The sequence below is a fragment of the Dendrobates tinctorius genome, unplaced genomic scaffold (genome assembly GCF_039654945.1).
Source record: "Dendrobates tinctorius isolate UK_male_01 unplaced genomic scaffold, ASM3965494v1 ptg000145l, whole genome shotgun sequence".
Classification (NCBI taxonomy): Eukaryota; Metazoa; Chordata; class Amphibia; order Anura; family Dendrobatidae; genus Dendrobates; species Dendrobates tinctorius.
In genome coordinates, this window is record NW_027361812.1 from 1,468,012 (window position 1) to 1,486,503 (window position 18,492).

At 43.7% G+C, this 18,492-nt stretch overlaps 1 protein-coding gene across 9 annotated transcripts in view; it reads right to left on the minus strand.

Moving 5' to 3' along the window:
• Window positions 1-4,068: 4,068 nt before the first annotated feature.
• SETDB2 (SET domain bifurcated histone lysine methyltransferase 2) overlaps window positions 4,069-18,492 on the minus strand; it is a 103,322-nt gene continuing 88,898 nt past the window's right edge. For 6 of the 9 annotated variants that reach the window (XM_073546099.1, XM_073546092.1, XM_073546095.1 and 3 more), the window contains 6 exons: window positions 18,196-18,404; window positions 14,710-14,798; window positions 14,236-14,269; window positions 14,006-14,152; window positions 13,398-13,540; window positions 4,069-4,604 (listed from right to left, as the gene is read on the minus strand). In XM_073546099.1, coding sequence (XP_073402200.1) covers window positions 4,487-4,604; window positions 13,398-13,540; window positions 14,006-14,152; window positions 14,236-14,269; window positions 14,710-14,798; window positions 18,196-18,404 — 740 coding nt within the window. In that variant the 3' untranslated portion in view covers window positions 4,069-4,486. Of the gene's footprint in view, window positions 4,605-4,827; window positions 4,955-13,397; window positions 13,541-14,005; window positions 14,153-14,235; window positions 14,270-14,709; window positions 14,799-18,195; window positions 18,405-18,492 lie in introns of those variants that run through there. The other 3 variants (XR_012220387.1, XM_073546098.1, XR_012220388.1) reach the window with 3 other exon arrangements.

Below are 18,492 nucleotides of genomic sequence, written 5' to 3' on the forward strand. Positions count from 1 at the left end.
GGTGACTGTGGAGGCCATCTGGTGTAGCACCCCATCACTTTCCTTCTTGGTCAAATAGCCCTTACACAGCCTGGAGGTGTTTGAGGTCATTGTCCTGTTGAAAAATAAATGATGGTCCAACTAAACACAAATCGGATGGAATAGCATGCCGCTGCAAGATGCTGTGGTAGCCATGCCTGGTTCAGTATGTCTTCAATTTTGAATAAATCCCCAACAGTGTCACCAGCAAAGCACCCCTACACCATCTCACTTCCTCCATGCTTCACGGTGGGAACCAGGCATGTAGAGTCCATCCGTTAACCTTTTCTGCGTCGCACAAACACATGGTGGTTGGAACCAAAGATCTCAAATTTGGACTCATCAGACCAAAGCAGATTTCCACTGGTCTAATGTCCATTCCTTGTTTTCTTTAGCCCAAACAAGTCTCTTCTGCTTGTTGCCTGTCCTTAGCAGTAGTTTCCTAGCAGCTATTTTACATGAACGCCTGCTGCACAAAGTCTCCTCTTAACAGTTGTAGAGATGTGTCTGCTGCTAGAACTCTGTGTAGCATTGACCTGGTCTCTAATCTGAGCTGCTGTTAACCTACGATTTCTGAGGCTGGTGACTCGGATGAACTTATCCTCCGCAGCAGAGGTGACTCTTGGTCTTCGTTTCCTGGGGCGGTCCTCATGTGAGCCAGTTTCTTTGTAGCGCTTGATGATTTTGCCACTGCACTTGGGGACATTTTCAAAGTTTTCCCAATTTTTCGGACTGACTTTCATTTCTTAAAAGTAATGATGGCCACTCGTTTTTCTTTATTCAGAATTTGTATTATGGCAAGAAAAAAGCAGCTAACAGTCTATTCAGTAGGGCTATCACCTGTGTATCCACCAGACTTCTGCACAACACAACTGATGGTCCCAACTTCACATATAAGGCAAGAAATCCCACTTATTAAACCTGACAGGGCACACCTGTGAAGTGAAAACCATATTCGGTGAATACCTCTTGAAGCTCATCAAGAGAATGCCAAGAGTGTGCAAAGCAGAAATCAAAGCAAAAGGTGGCTACTTTGAAGAACCTAGAATATAAGACATATTTTCAGTTGTTTCATGGGTTTTTGTTAATTATATAATTCCACAGGTGTTAATTCATAGTTTTGACACCTTCAGAGTGAATCTACAATTTTCATAGTCATGAAAATAAAGAAAACGCTTTTATTGAGGTGTGTTCAAACTTTTGGTCTGTATTATATGTATATACATATACATACATACACAGTACATATATACTGTATGTGTATATATACTGCATGTGTGTATTATATATATATATATATATATATATATATATATATATATATGCACACACACACATACACACACTATGACTTATCTCGGCTAAGATAAAGTCTAGATCCTCAGGCTACATTCACACTATGGGCGTAGCCAGGATCAAACCTGGGGGGGGCAGAATCTCATACTGTTCCGCAGAATTTCATACTGCACACCTCAGCTGCTGCAGAACCTCATACTGCACACCCCTACACTTGAAAATAAAGCCTGCACCTTAAGAAGATGTGGTGATGAATGCAGTCTATTTATTCCAACTATCAATTTATGTTGATGTTTTACTGAAGACGAGCAATGCCTGTCCTGGGCGTCCTTTTGGGCAGCTATGAGGTGTACCTGACTGGTGCTTAAAAAAAAAAAAAAAAAAAAAAGGAGTGTTAGTCTGTGTGCTATCCGGCTTTCATTCTTTTTGGTACAGATAAGATATAGATAGAAAGATATGGATAGATAGCAAAAGCAGATTAGAAATCTGCTCTATTGAAAACATTATCTATGAGCTCAAAAACCTTTCAGGTGATGCGGTTTTTTAAAAAGCTGATCTGCTTTTGCAACTGAAAAACGCAGGAAAAACGCCGTGTGTGAATGTAGCCTTGGATCAGGAATAGTAAGAGAAAAAAGACCAAGCAAAAAATGGCCTGCACACCAATTAAATCTGATAACACATAATAACCGTTGAAAAATGCTTTATTGGAAAACACAACACACATGTTAAAAACCTGTGTAGATATTCTGCTCCTGGCTCTCTCTGAGATCCTGCTATATTCATCTGTTGCAGTGTTCGTTCTGCTCCTGTCTGCTCGTGCTGATTCCTCAGTTCCTCTGACCTTCACCTGCATTTGCTGAACACGTAAGCTGGTTGCTGCTCAGGCTCTGCCTTTCGATTAATAAGCTGCAAAGCTCGGGACTGCTCTGCTTAATCTGAGACTTCCTACCCAGGCCTCCCTGGATAATCCAATACATTATTGGACTTGCTTATCCGTGTATGGACTAGACACGGACTAGTTCAGCATCCTCAAGTATAAACTGCGCTTCACAGACTATTCTGCCGACTGCATTTCTCTCTGAGGTTTCCAACAGACTTGTTATGTTTTCATTCAGTAGTCACTCGAAGTGTTATGGACTTGAGTTTTCTCTGCACTTGTTTGAAGCACCGTGTGTTTACAATATAGACTTTTTCACCTACAAACTGTGTTCTGTAGTGTCTTGCTCCATGCAAAAAGACTCTCGAGTTCTCCATTATAATTATTACAATAGGAATTCATTGGGGAGTGTAGTTTGTAAAATGAGTTCATATATAGGGGATTTCTGATGATCTGGAACCTCAGGGGCTCTGCCAATGCGACATGGCACCCTCAAACCATTACAACAAAATCTGAATTCCAATATTGCACCTCTTCCCTTCTGAGCTCTGCACTGTGCCACAAAAGTAGTATTCTCCCACATATGGGGTATTGGCGCACTCAGGAAAAATTGAACTACAAATTGTATGGTGCAATTTCTCCTGTTACCCTTATGAAAATGCAAAATTTAGAGCTAAATTAACAATTTTGTGGGGAAAATTAGATACTTTTTTATTTTCACGGCTCAACATTATAAACTTTTGTGAAGCACTTGAGTGTTCAGTGTGCTCACCACACATCTAGATCAGTTCCCTGAGGGGTCCAAAATAGTGTCATTTCTGGGGGATTTTCACTGTTTAGGCACATCAGAGGCTCTCCAAATGCGACACAGAGTCCAACAATTGTTCCCGCAAATTTTGCATTCAAAAAGGTCAAATGGCTCTCCTTTTCCGAGCTCTGCTGTGCACCCAAACAGTGGTTTTCTCCCTCATATGGGGTATCGGCAAGCTCAGGAGAAATTACACAACAAATTTTGGGGTCCATTTTTTTTTCTGTTACCCTTGCCAAAATAAAAAAAAAAATTGGATTTGAAGTAATTTTTGTGAAAAGTTAAATGTTCATTTTTTCCCACATTCCCAAAATTCCTGTGAAGCATCTGAAGGGTTAATAAACTTCTTGAGTGTGGTTTTGAGTACCTTGAGGGGAACAGTTTTTAGGCTAGTTTCACACTAGCGTTTTTGAGCGCAGCGACGGCCTGCGCACGGCCGCCGCTAAGCCTCGCCCCCTGCAGCGCCTCCGCCGGTAGCTCCGCCTACCGGCGCATGACGCTGCATGCGCCCTGCGTCCCCTATCTTTATCACTGGGGGCGCAGGCCGTGCGCAGTATGCGTTTGGCGGAGTTTGGTTGCGCCGATGCACCGTCAAAAAGGCGCATGCGCCGCCTAACGCATACTGCGCACGGCCTGCGCCCCCAGTGATAAAGATAGGGGACGCAGGGCGCATGCAGCGTCATGCGCCGGTAGGCGGAGCTACCGGCGGAGGCGCGACAGGGGGCGGGGCTTAGCGGCGGCCGTGCGCAGCGCTCAAAAGTGCTAGTGTGAAACTAGCCTTAGAATGTTATCACTTTGGGGTATTTTCTTATAGACTCCTCAAAGTGACTGCAAATGTAATGTGGTCCGTAAAAAAATGGTTTTGTAAATTTTGTTGGAAAAATTAAAAATTGTTGGTCAACTTTTAACCCTTATAAAATACTTTGGTTCCAAAATTGCGCTGATGTAAAGTAGACATGTGAGAAATGTTGAACTATTTTGTTTGACACATCTCTGTGATTTAACGGCATGAAAATTCAAAGTTTGAAAATTGCGAAAGTTTCCAAATTTTTTCACAAATAAACACAAGCCATATCGAAGAAATTTTACCACTATCATAAAGTACAACATGTCACGAGAAAATCTCAGAATCACCGGGATCCGTTGAAGTGTTCCAGAGTTATTACCCCGTAAAGTAACAGTGGTCAGAATTGTAAAAATTGGACTGGTCATTAACGTGCAAACCACCTTCAGGGGTAAAGAAATTAAAAAGTAATGTAAACAGTTCAACTTCGTATACAATAAGAATCTGAATTTTATCAAAAGTAATAAATGTACTAAAACAATGTACATGAAACTTAAAGTACAGTTTTGAATACAATAAATTAACCAAATTTCTTATCACCGTTAAAGAAAAAAAAACAAAAGCATAGTTCATAACATACAAAAATGTAAAAATCAAGAATTACATTTCTAGTTCTTGCTACTTTGAGATATGTAGAAATATTCTATATTATTTTATTTTTGCACTTTTTATGTCCACATAGACAAGAAATCTCCGTTTCTGGAACATTTCCAATATCATAGTTGTATTCCCATGTCAATTCAGTCCCAGCTTTTATGAAACTGAAAAAAAAATAAGAATCATTCATTACTCAGAATAATATAGATTGTGTAGTTATTTGCATTTCAAGGCATGATGTCCACTACATATAGTTCACGTTCCCTTCCACAAGTGGACTTTGCAGTGTATTTTATCCAATGCACTGCGCAAAGCATGAAATTAGCACAAGTCAGATTTAAAAATCTGGAGCATGTTCCAGGGGAAAAAGGATTTTTGGTTACTCACCATAAAATCTGTTTCTCAGGGCCTTCATTGGGGAATACAGGAAGCCATGAGTTTATGCAGCTGCTACTAGGAGGCTGACACTATGCACAAAAAAAAATTAACTCCTCCTCAGCAGTATACACCCCAACTGGCAGTTAGTGAGAAAGCAGGAGAGGCAACATGTAAAAGAGAAACAAAACATACAATTTCAAACAATCTAAAAATTAATAAAGATGTTATAAACTTGAGAATGTGCTATGTCCCCTAAAGAAGGCTACGAGAAACAATTTATTGAGAGTATCCAAAAATCCTGTTTTATCCATCGCTTCATTGGTGGACACAGGAAACCATGGGACGTCCCAAAGCAGTCCCTGGGGAGGGAACAGCACAAACTCTGTTCACGTCGGAGAACTAACCACTGCTGTCTGCAAGATCCTTCTACCTAGGCTGGCATCTGCTGAAGTGTAGGTATGGACTCTGTAAAATTTGTCGAATGTGTGGATGGAAAACCAGAATGCTGAATTGCAGAGTTGTAAAATGGAAGACCTATGGCATACTGCCCAGGAGGCACCCAGTGCCCAGGTAGAGTGCCCTTTAAACCCTGGGGGAGATGCTCTGCTCTTGACCTGGTACGCCTCCAACATTGTCATCTGGATCCAGCGAGCAATTGTAGCCTTGGAGGCCTTTACGCGCATCCTTGGGAATGACAAAAAAGTTAGTCTTCCGCTAGAGTCGGAGCCGGGTAAAAGGAAGGGAGGACAATATCCTCACTCAGATGAAAGGCAGATACTATCTTTGGAAGGAAGGTATTGGTCACAAAACCACCTTGGAGAACCAGGAAGGGGGAGGGCCCCACAGGAAAGGGCCGCCAACTCCGAGGCACACCTAATAGAAGTGATCGCCACAAGAAACACCACCTTCCAAGAAAGAACAGTCAAAGAGACTTCTCAAAGCGCATCAAAAGGAGAACTCCTGACGGCCTCCAAAACCAAATTGAGGTCCCAGAGATCAACCGGTCTCTGGTACAGAGGGGCTCCGTGGGCAACTCCCTTTAGAAATTCTCCTGTTCTCAGGTCAGAACTTAAGTTCTTTTGGAAAAGAACAGAAAGCATTGACACTTGGCCCTTTAGAGAACTGAGGGAAAGGCCTGAGTCAAGTACCACGCCTGAAGAAAGGCAAGAATATAGCAAAGAGAAAAAAAGACAGGCGCGATGTGATTAATTGGTTTATGGTTAACACACTAGCGCCAGTCTACTTAGAGAGGAAAAAGGTCCAATATTCCCAGATGCAGCTGGTGGAAAACAGGCTCTGTGCCGGTGCCTGTTAAAAGAAGCTAGAGCTGATAAATAAAGAAATACACCGCGCTATACTGGGAAATGTAAAAATCCGGTTACCGGTTACTCACTTGATAATGTGTGAAGGATCTCGTGGTTAGAGATGTATAACGGTATCCGAGATTATTCACACTGTCACAGCTGTATGTAACCCTGTTTTGATGCAAAAGCTGCTGGATAGATAATATAGGGTTAAATAGAGATAAGCTTGTTTGTATAGTTATAAAAAGATGGGCTAGACTTATATTACTCACTTGAGTATGCCAAAACAATATAAGATCCTGCTGTAAATACAGCCGTTGCTGAGGCGGCAGATTTGGAGTGCTTGCACTTTAAATTCTAATGCAAGAGTATAATGATTAAAATAAACTTGAAATAAAACAGAAAAAAGAGGGGTATATAAATACTAGGATGACACATGGATACTGAACTTACTGCAGACTAGATTAAACAGGCAGGGTCAGAATGGTTGTCCCAAATGTAAAGTTGCTAATAGCACAGGCACTGCAGGGTAGATGAGCGTTAGTGACAGCTTGTGCCCGCTAGTGAAACGGGGTGCTGGATCTGGTGCACTTACTTGCAAAGGCTATTGCTCGGTGAGGCAGACTGGGTGCTCAACGTTGGGGCTGCTGCTGCATCTACACGTGGAAGCCGCCGATGCGATGCAGAAAACCCACCAGGCAGGCCTATCATATCTGGCATTAATTGCCTGACAGCTAACCTATCCAAATACGTGGATAATCATCTTCAAAAATGTATGACCCTGCAACCAGCCTATTTGAAAGACAACTCACACTCTGCAGTGAGTTGTCTCACTGCAGAACCTCTGGAGTGGAATGATAATTTCATCTTAGCAACTCTGGATATAAAATCGTTATATACGGTCATTGACCCTCTTAAAGGCCTTTCTTGACGCTTTAAAAATATACAAACCTTCACAGATTCAATTTATCATTGACAGCATTGAATTTTTTATGAAACAACTATTTTACTTACGAAAACCAGTTCTATATTCAAACCCACGGCACTGCGATGGACACGCGATTCGTGCCCAGTTTCGCAAACATCTATGTAGGCATGTGGGAACATGAAAACATCTATAATAATGGCACCTTACACAAGAATATAAAATTATGGCGCCGATTCATAGATGATATCCTGTTCATTTGGGATGGCCCACTATCTGACCTTCATCTATTTATTTCTGGTCTAAACACCAATGATTTCGGACTGGAGTTCACACCTACTGTCAGTAGATCCTATGTAAACTTTCTTGATTTAAGCATTTGTGTAGAACAAGGCAAATTAATTACAAAAAGTTATCACAAAGAGGTAGACTCTAATAGCTACATCCATACCAGCAGCTGCCATCTGCCTACGTGGCTGATCAATATCCCAAAAAGTCAATATATGCGAATTAGACGTAACTGCACTAACATCAATGATTATCAAAGGGAAACACAATATTTAACCGATCAATTTGAGTTACTTAATAAAACCGAGCAAGAGGTGCAAACCATGCCAAGATCTTCTTTGATTCACAAACCTACAGCCAATAACCCACCTACCATTCAGGAACAAATTCAAAATTTACCCATCATCACTCAATTCCATGCAGGCTACAAGGCATTTAATAAAATTATATGTAAACATTGGTCACTCCTACAAGGTGACAAATGTGTAGGTGATCTGCTCCCTAAAAGACCGAGGTTCATATACACTAAGGCCCAAAATTTAGGCCTATTATTGGCACCCACGACGAAAATGCGCAGTTATACTAACCACGTCAGCCAACCAGCCCAGTCGGGTCAAATCTAATTGGGTTTTCAATCATGTGGGAGGTGTGTTTGTTGCATCAGAACGGCAACAGCTAGACAATTACACAAGCACTTCATGGACACACCCAACAACAATACATTTTATATTAGGGACAGCATTTTGTGCCAAACATCAGGCGTCAGTTATATTTTGAAATGTCCCTGTGGCAAAATATATGTAGGGAGAACTAAGAGACCCCTGCACGTTAGGATTAAGGAGCATCTAGATAATAAAAAAAGGCTATAAGGGACATCCACTCTCCCGCCATTTTCTGGATGCTCATAATCGATCGTGCAAAGGGGTTTCCTTTTTGGGTATACAAATAGTCCGGCCAAACCCTAGAAGGGGAGACTACCTTAAAAGCAATGTCTCGGGTAGAATCAAGGTGCATTTATACTCTGGATAGTTTGGCCCCAAGGGGCCTTAATCATGAAATCGAACTATATGCATTCTAGCCCCTTTCTCCCCCTCCCCTCCCTTCCTTTTTGCAATCTCCACCTTCTTTTTTACGTAAACCATTAATTTTGGCATCATTCTACATAATCCCTCATGACAACACAGGGTTCATTTTGATTATTATAAAAACTTTCATATTTTAATTCATGAATAATTACCTGCTACCACTTTTTATTCATTTTTTATCTATCATATAAAGTTTGTTAATAAAATTTCCAGGCAATAAAATTTCCCGAATATATATATATATATAAAAAAGTGGCTTACTCAGGGCCCAAGCATTCTTGAGAGGAATGCAATCCGCCAAGTAAGGTGTAAATAACACCAAACAACTATTACATAATAAAAAATATTTTTGGACATAGAAGTGTATATTACAGTATAATTTAATTAGTAATTTTTATTTTTTACAGAATATTTCAATAACGGTTCTATATATACAGACAACTCATGGATATTTTTTTTATCTCTCTTTTATAATAATACAAAACTATATCTTATTAACATAAATAAATCCTCTGGTAAGATGTGGTTATCTACGTGGCTTTAATCTCAATCACACTCTTATGTTTATTGTAAATTTTAGGATCATGTATCCATTCAGCTGCCATGCATGCTTGTGAACATATTGAGCATAACTAAACGAGCAGCCAAATCAGGCATCTTATTCACAAAGACATGATTCTGGCATACTTTTATCGCTATATTTTTTCATATATTATATATATATATATATATATATATATATATATATATATATATATATATATATATATATATATATATATACATACACACACACAGTATATTTTTATATCTTTTTATATATCTATTTAAATAAAGGTTACTTTTTATATGCACAAGGAACATCTGGATAGAATAGGGTTGAATTTTAATTCATTCTTGTTGAAAAATGGTCAATTCTAGGGTCCTGCAATCATTTAGTTTCTCTGAAGGTATACTATGGCAATGTAGTACAACTAATCAAGGCGCTCAAACAGGCATCTGGGTCAGGTGACCGCTCAACTCAGGCTCAGTCTGGTATAAATGGACGGTCCACACGCTAATTGGCACAACCCTGATGAAGAGGGAAGCTAACCCTTGAAACGCGTCGGTATCATGCCGCTCTCGAGCTCCCATCCTAGCCCCAGTGTGACGTCATGCTAGCTCTGCCCCCACATCACGCCGCCTCCCTCAGCGTTGCTCTCGGCCGGAGCGCACGAGGCATCGGCGGCTTCCACGTGTAGACGCAGCAGCAGCAGCCCCCACGCTGAGCACCCAGTCTGCCTCACCGAGCACTAGCCTTTACCAGTAAGTGCACCAGATTCAGCACCCCGTTTCACTAGTGGGCACAAGCTGTCACTAACGCTCATCTACCCTGCAGTGGCTGTGCTATTAGCAGCTTTACATTTGGGACAACCATTCTGACCCTGCGATGTGATTAGCCTCACATCAACGGAAAAACGATTTTCAAGTTTGATAATAGACCCGAGACGATGGCAGCTTCCTAGCCCGGATCATGGTCTGAATCACTCTTTCTGAAAACCCAGACGCTCTTAGAACTGCAGTTTCAACAGTCACGCCTTTAAATTGAGCGACCGAGAATTCTGTTGGAAGATCGGCCTCTGGGAAAGAAGATCTTGTTTCTCTGGGAGCCTATAAGGGACGTCTGCAAGAAGATAGAGGATTTCTGCGAACCAAGACCTCTTGGGCCAACCCGATACAATTAGAATGACTGGCACCCCTTGTGCCCGGATCTTTTTCTACAGCCTGGCAAGGAGTGTGGGGGGGGGGGAGAGAACAGATAGATAAGAGCAAACTGTGACCAGGGCATCGCTAGAGCATTGGCACCCACCGCAAAAGGATCGTGGGACCTGGAGATGAACTGTGGGACCTTCCAGTTCAACCGGGATGCCATGAGGTGAACACCGGAGTGCCCCATCGAAGGCAAATCTGAAGGAAGACGTCCTCACATAGAGACCACACTCCCACCAAGAAACTCTCACGACTGAGAAAGTTAGCAGCTCAATTGTCCATGCTGGGAGTATGCACCGTAGATATCACCAGAACCTTCAACTCTGCCCAGATGAGGATCTTGGAGACTTCGGACATGGCCAAGAAACTCAGAGTTCTTCCTTCGTGGTTGACATGTGGCCACCATTGTGGCACTGTCTGAACCAAAACTGGCACTTCCCTGAGAAGCTTCGCCCAGTGGCGGAGGGACAGAAGAATAGCTCTTATCTCGAGGATGTTGATCGGCAGGAACGATTCCTCTGGAGATCAATGTCCTTGGACTGTCAGGTTGTGAGAAACCGCACCCCATCCGAGAAGACTGAGGTCCTTTGTCTCCACCTGCCAGTGAACGTGGAGGAAGAAGCAACCCTGAAAAATGAGCATGGATGACTGCCACCAGCTTAGAAACCTCCTGACCAGAGAGGAGATTTCTCTCTGAACTGTCCAGTTCAGAACAGATTTGGCCACTGTGATAGGATGGCTTGCTGAAGCGATCTGGAATTGCGTGAAAGGAATCGCCTCAGACGCTGCCACCATCCCTCCCAGGACCGCCGTGGCCGAGAAGAAAGACAGAGTTTGAGGACCCTGCACACAGAGAACCCCCTCTGTGGGAGGGTTGCCCTCTTCTCCTTGGTAACACCCTTGAAGGGTGTTGAACAGCATGCCTAGGAATATCAGACGCTAAGTAGGGACAAGGCAGGCACGCTGTTGACTAACCAGCCAAGTCGAGACAGGGTCTCGAGAGTGATAGACAGACTTTCCTGGGCCTGGTAAAAAGACGGAGCCTTGATAAGGATATCGTTGAGGTATGGGATCTGCACTAGGCCTCTCTCTGATCCATAGAATGGCTATCCTGCTGCCATGATCTTTGTGAAGACCCTGGGAGCGGATGCGAGATCGAACGGCAGGGCGACAAACTGAAAATGGTCCTGCTGCACTGCAAGACGCAGAAAATTGCTGATGTCCTTGGAAAATAGGGACATGGAGATAGCAGTCTTGGACATTTATAGAGCACAGGAACTCCTGTGACTCCATGGAAGCTATTACTGAAGGAAGGGACTCTATTTTGAAATGTCGAAGATGGACTCTTTCGTTCATTAATTTCAGATCCAGAATGGGTTGGACCGAGTTGTCTTTCTTCGGCACTACGAAGAGGTTCAAATAAAATCCTATGAAACGTTCCTGAAATGAGAACGATGATCCCTGATCTGAAAAGGGAGGCAATAGAAGCTTAAAACCCTGGAACTAGAGAGGCATCTCTTTGAGGATGGGATTTGAATAATCAATCTCGGGGCCGCAAAACGAAATCTACTTTGTACCCTGAAGATACAGCTTCTCTGACCCATGCGTCCTCAACCGAGGCGAGCAGATGTCCCTGAAGAACAGGAGACGACCGGCCAGCCTGGGAGAGTCCCTGGGTGTCAGAGAGTCATCATTCGGAGGTCTGTTCTTGGCAGATTTACCCTGCGCATTGCGGCGATGCCATGAGAGTGTAGGTTTGAAGTAAACCCTTTTCCTATCCTGGTGAAACTGCAGCCTTTCTTGGCAGGAGAAATCTTCCGTCGACGAAACAGCGAAAGGGTCGAAACTTAAGCTTCAAAGGAGGATGCCAAGGTTTGGCTTGAGGAAGGAGAGAACTCGTCCTTCTGGTGGCCTTCCTAATAATTTGGTCCAGCTTGGAACCAAATAGATGAGATCCCTGGAAAGGCAAGCTGGTACGGGACTTCTTTGAAGATTAGTCCACATGCCAAGCCTCAAGCCAAATGGTACGGGAGATGGCCACTATATTGCTGGACGTTTGAGCAGCACATGAAGCAGTGTCCAGAGGCGGATACCACATACTTTTCTGCATAAGTGATCTGGTCTGCCAAGTCTGAAAATTCCTCAAGCCATGCTGCAAAGAGAATGCCATTACGCAGCTACTTAGCCCATGCGTCTATGGACTTTGACACCCATGTGGTGGAAAAGGCAGGGCACAATGTAGAAGTGGCCGCTTTAAAAGATGATTTGGCAAACGACTGAGTGTCCTTGAGGGATGCTACATTCTTAAGGGGAAGAACCGTGTTGGTGAACAATCAGGAAACTGGAGAGTTCACAGTTGAAGGAGCTGTCCAGTTTGCAGTGAGCTCAGAGGCAAAGGGGTATAGGATGCCAGGGCGCTTCCCTTTCTGGAAGCATCTGGTTGGGTTTTCCCGTTCCCTGGAAAGGACTTCCTCAATTTCTTTATAACAAGCAAAACACTTAGGGAGGTGGTCGCGACTGTCTAATAGAAACTGCCTGATCTGCGGGTTTCGCAGCGGTATCGTTCATGTTAAAAGTCTGGTTGACTGCCACAATGAGGCCCTGGACCAGGTCTCTCATGTTAGAGGACTGGTCAGAATCCAGGTCCGAATCGGTTTCGGAAAATACGTCGAAGATCACCTCTGACGGTGACTCTAGAGAGGAGGACCAGGAAGAAGCTGTCCACTGGGAGGGGCCAGGGTGAGAGAGGGAGTGAGAAGAGAACCTGGAACGATGCTCCTGTCTAGATCTCTTACAGCCCATGTTGGCAAGCATAGCCGATGAGTCCTGCGATCTACCGGCAATTGCGGAAAGAGGAACAGGCAACCTGTCAAGAACGGACACCAGGGTCGGCAAAATCCTAGCAAGGTCTGCAACAGCTTGTGACAGAGAGGTAGCCAATACTGGGATAGGGGAACCACTCTCTCCGAGGGCAGTAAGGGACTCTTGGGTAGCAGGAGCGGGGGGCTGCAGCGGTCCTGACAGAGGGAAGAAGACTGACCTGAAGGGAGTCTTCAATTAGAAGAAGAGCAAAGTGGTTAATAAGTGTAGAGGAAGCTGAAGGGCGAGAGCGCTCTCCTTTAGGATAAGGCATGATAGAAGAAAGACCCACTAACTAATACCAGAGGTTAGGGGACAGGAAAGGATTTTCTAAGGAGAGTGTCAGTCTGCAGTGCAGAGCTTACTCACAGTAAAGATGCAGGTCCTGAAGTCTGCTCCCAGGCTTGCAGAGTTCTGATGACCAGGAAAGCTGCAGGGAGCTTCAAGGAGGTTCGCCTGTGTTGCTTGCAGAAAAGTCCACTTTCCGGATCCAGATGCTGGCACATGGCGACCTCAGGGATGAAAAAAAGAGCCCTCCAGGTGAAAAGGACTTCCGAGCCACTGAGGGAGACACAGGGGGCGTGCCTGTGACGGACGTCAGAAAACCCCGCTAATAAGGCCGGGAGGAGGTGGAGCTAACCGCCGAGATTAGGCTGCACAGAAGTCAGGGCCTAAATTAGAGGATGAGGCCACTGAGAAAGGGGAAGGCGGCGCAGAGGCCCAAAAGTTATCGCAAAAATAACTCTGTGCCCATCGATCCTGCTTCATCGAAAAGGCACAAGAGACATATAGACCAAAAGGTCTATACTGACCCTCAGAGCCGTATGGGTTAAAAAGGTGTACATATCCATCTTCATTCTTGCTCCATTCTACTTTTTCTTGATCCATTTGTATCTTCATCTGCATCTTATTCTTCATCGTTATCTTTTCCTCATCACCTCTGGAAAGGAACCTGATGGAGAAAGAAAAAGATGTACCTCTCCACCCCTGAACATGTCAAGACCTTCAATAGACGTTCGAGCGTCTTGGGGTTGTGGGACGTCCATGCTTCCTGAAACCGACAGTCTCTGGTGGGCGAGCGGGCAGGAGCAGAGGGGCCAGGACCAGTGTTCGGAGCTGAGGTCCTGTCGTATAGATATGAGGATATGGGGTGGCAGTTCACACCATACTCATGGACTCTATGTTGGAGTACAGCATTACTACTTACACTGTATCCCTCCAGAAGTAAGGAGAAAATATACCTGAAAAAGAAAAAAAACGGAGACGTTACAGGAAAACGACAAGAAACCGAGGTAGATACTGGTCTAGTAAAAGACCAGTGTCCACCTCATACTGACACCAAGCTAAACTGATTAACTTAGTGCCAGTTGGTGGATTGTATACTGCAGAGGAAGAGCTAATTTGTGTGTGCATGGTATCAGCCTCCTAGTGGCAGCAGCACACACCCATGGTTTCCGGTGTCCCCTAATGAAGCGATAAAGAAACTCAATTTTTGAGTAGTTTTTAAATTTTTGAGAAACATTTGGAGAGTTTTTGCTCCAAAAACTCAGTGTGCACATGCTCTAATAGTTACACTCTCACTTACAGGCTTGCATTCCCCAGAATATTTCACTGTTCTCTGAATGGCCACATCTCTTACATAAACAAGTACTTGGTTGTATTAGTTACTTAGGGCACTAACCTTTTCGTGAAAAATGCAACCCATGGGAAATTTTTGGAATGCGTTTCTACAAAAACATGCTGCACAAAAAGGTTTGGAGAACAACTGTGCTGTAAAATAAAAGGAGAAAGGTAAGGAAAATGTTTTCATAAATGGGAAATAAACTGGTAAAGCTGGCTCGAATGATGGAAAATGTACAGTACAGACCAAAAGTTTGGACACACCTTCTCATTCAAAGAGTTTTCTTTAATTTCATGACTATGAAAATTGCAGATTCACTCTGAAGGCATCAAAACTATGAATTAACACATGTGGAATTATAGAATTAATAAAAAAGTGTGAGACAACTGAAATTATGTCTTATATTCTAGGTTCTTCAAATTAGCCACCTTTTGCTTTGATTACTGCTTTGCATACTCTTGGCATTCTCTTGATGAGCTTCAAGAGGTTGTCACCGGAAATGGTTTTCACTTCATAGGTGTGCCGTCAGGTTTAATAAGTGGGATTTCTTGCCTTATAAATGGGGTTGGGACCATCAGTTGTGTTGTGCAGAAGTCTGGTGGATACACAGCTGATAGTCCTACTGAATAGACTGTTAGTATTTGTATTATGGCAAGAAAAAAGTAGCTAAGTAAAGAAAAACGAGTGGCCATCATTACTTTAAGAAATGAAGGTCAGTCAATGCAGTGGCAAAAATCATCAAGCGCCCCAGGACCGCCCCAGGAAAGGAAGACCAAGAGTCACCTCTGCTGCGGAGGATAAGTTCATCCGAGTCACCAGCCTCAGAAATCGCAGGTTAACAGCAGCTCAGATTAGAGACCAGGTCAATGCCACACAGAGTTCTAGCAGCAGACACATCTCTACAACAACTGTTAAGAGGAGACTTTGTGCAGCAGGCCTTCATGGTAAAATAGCTGCTAGGAAACCACTGCTATGGACAGGCAACAAGCAGAAGAGACTTGTTTGGGCTAAAGAATACAAGGAATTAGACCAGTGGAAATCTGTGCTTTGGTCTGATGAGTCCAAATTTGAGATCTTTGGTTCCAACGACCGTCTCTTTGTGCGACGCAGAAAAGGTGAACGGATGGACTCTACATGCCTGGTTCCCACCGTGAAGCATGGAGGAGGTGGTGTGATGGTGCTTTGCTGGTGACACTGTTGGGGATTTATTCAAAATTGAAGGCATACTGAACCAGCATGGCTACCACAGCATCTTGCAGCGGCATGCTATTCCATCCGGTTTGTGCTTAGTTGGACCATCATTTATTTCTCAACAGGACAATGACCCCAAACACACCTCCAGGCTGTGTAAAGGCTATCTGAGCAAGAAGGAGAGTGATGGGGTGCTACGCCAGATGACCTGGCCTCCAGAGTCACCAGACCAGAACACAATCGAGATGGTTTGGGGTGAGCTGGACCGCAGAGTGAAGGCTAAAGGGCCAACAAGTGCCAAGCATATCTGGGAACTCCTTCAAGACTGTTGGAAGACCATTTCCGGTGACAACCTCTTGAAGCTCATCAAGAGGATGCCAAGAGTGTGCAAAGCAGTAATCAAAGAAAAAGGTGGCTACTTTGAAGAACCTAGAATATAAGACATATTTTCAGTTGTTTCACACTTTTTTGTTAATTATATAATTCCACATGTGTAAATTCATAGTTTTGATGCCTTCAGAGTGAATCCACAATTTTCATAGTCATGAAAATAAAGAAAACTCTTTGAATGAGAAGGTGTGTCCAAACTTTTGGTCTGTACTGTAGGTGTAAAGCAACCCGCCTGGAGAACAGACTTTTGGCCAGAAGCAGCAAAGAATTGTGCAAAACAGCAGTTGTCCGTTGTGCTGTCTGCACCTCCACTGTCTGCATTGCACTTTATGAAGAAAACTAGATGTGTATTTCCTGAAGTAAGTCCAGATAGTGCTTTGAAAGAGTGCCCGGGCTGCCCCTTTAAGAGAGACTTGCCTGCTGCCCCTTTAAAACTTTCAACTCAGGATCCGTTTTAACTGTGGGGCCCCCCCCAGGGTACGATTTGGTGGGCAGGACCCCAGGGTGCAATTTGGTGGGCGGGGCCCACCTGGGGCCGATTTGGAGACCAGGATGGCTCAGCCTTCGATTTGTAGGCCAGGGTCGATCAGCCTCCGATTTGGAGGCCGGGGTCAATCAGCTTTCGATTTGGCGCGCCGGCCCTTTAAGACTCATTTCGGTACGCCGGCCCTTTAAGACTCATTTCGGTACGCCGGCCCTTTTAGAATCACTTTGGCGTGTCAGCCCTTTAAGATCTAATTTTGCCCACTGGGCTTCTAAATCCACTTTGGCGCACATTCTCTCTCAGGGGCATGCGTCATGTGATGAAGCTAGATTTGCATTTGTGCTGTGGGTTTCGCTTTAAGAGCTGATATTATCTGCCAGAAACTCTGTCCTGGAGAGGTCATGTGAAGTTCGTAGGCATTGGCATAGTAACTGGATGTGCCTGCGCATATCAATGAGCTTAACTGCCATTTCAATCGCCTCAGGGCATGTTTTGACTGTGGCAACATTTTCCCATTGAAAAGCATTGAGACAATACATTCCAATGACGGGAAAAAAAATTTTCAAACGCAAATTGCGCACAAACTACAAATCCGATCGACACGAAAATTACTTAGCACACCACTCGTGGACGCTGGCTTCGAAACGACACCTCACCCGAGGTGCCAGAACAGCAGAAACCCTCTGCCAGTGACACAATTTTGAAAACTACACTCCTGAAAGAATTCATTTAGGCGTGTTGTGAACTTTTCGGACACAGAAGTGTTTCACTGTTTTGCAACGGGGCTGTGAAAATTGATTTAGCTGCTAAGTTGTCATTTTCACAATTTTGTTACATTTCAAGTGGGCAGTGTATGATTTTTGTTTATATTCGGGGGGAACCCTGTATATTATTTTTTATATTCAAGGGGCACAGTAAAGGGAACCAACTGTGCTTTATAGCTATAGCATTGAGATTTTCCACAACTTTTGCCAATTTCTAAAATTATTTGGTAGTGGTGCCCCAGAGTCAATTTTCCACCAGGGATGCCACAAGGCTAAAAACATTGGGAATCACTGGTCTAAACAGACCCTTATAAACATTTGTTTCATCGTAGAAAGAACAACAAGAGCAGTCAAGCCATCCACACACACACACACACACATTAGATTCAGTAAATCAGGGCTGATCCAGCAATCACACAAGGGTTTGCTTTTATACGTGACTGGGCATGAGTTGCTGGGAACCACAGCCCATGGTTATCCTTTCGGGGTAAATTTGGTAAAACAGCTTTAGGCACCCTTTTTTTTGCTGTACTGTCTCCATTACAGCTCCCCCCTGAGGTGTGGGAGATGTATTACTACTTGGGCAAAGTTCTGATTTTCAGGTGTAAGATTGGATGTGGTCACCAGTTATCCTGTAGACAGGATGAGGAGCACTTCTATGTCCTATGTTAACAGCTAATTATTTTATTCTTACATTTGAGGACATTTTCTACTTACATTCAAAAATCGACCAACATTCCCTTCAGTGGAGGCATCTAAGAAGTAGATATTTTCTCCAGTCTTTGTATCTGGAGGATCGGACTTCTCTTCAGCACCGCCCTGGACAGATGAGCTGCTCTCGTCAGATACATAGCCGGCTTCATTGTTCAGTACAGAATTACCCATGGGTGCAAATACCCCCTTGACCGTGTCATCCTCACAGGGACCTAAATCGTTGGATGGTTTGTGTCATCAGAAATAACATACCAGTAAGGCTACTGCATAATGGATGAGACTTTCATGTGAAAGATCATA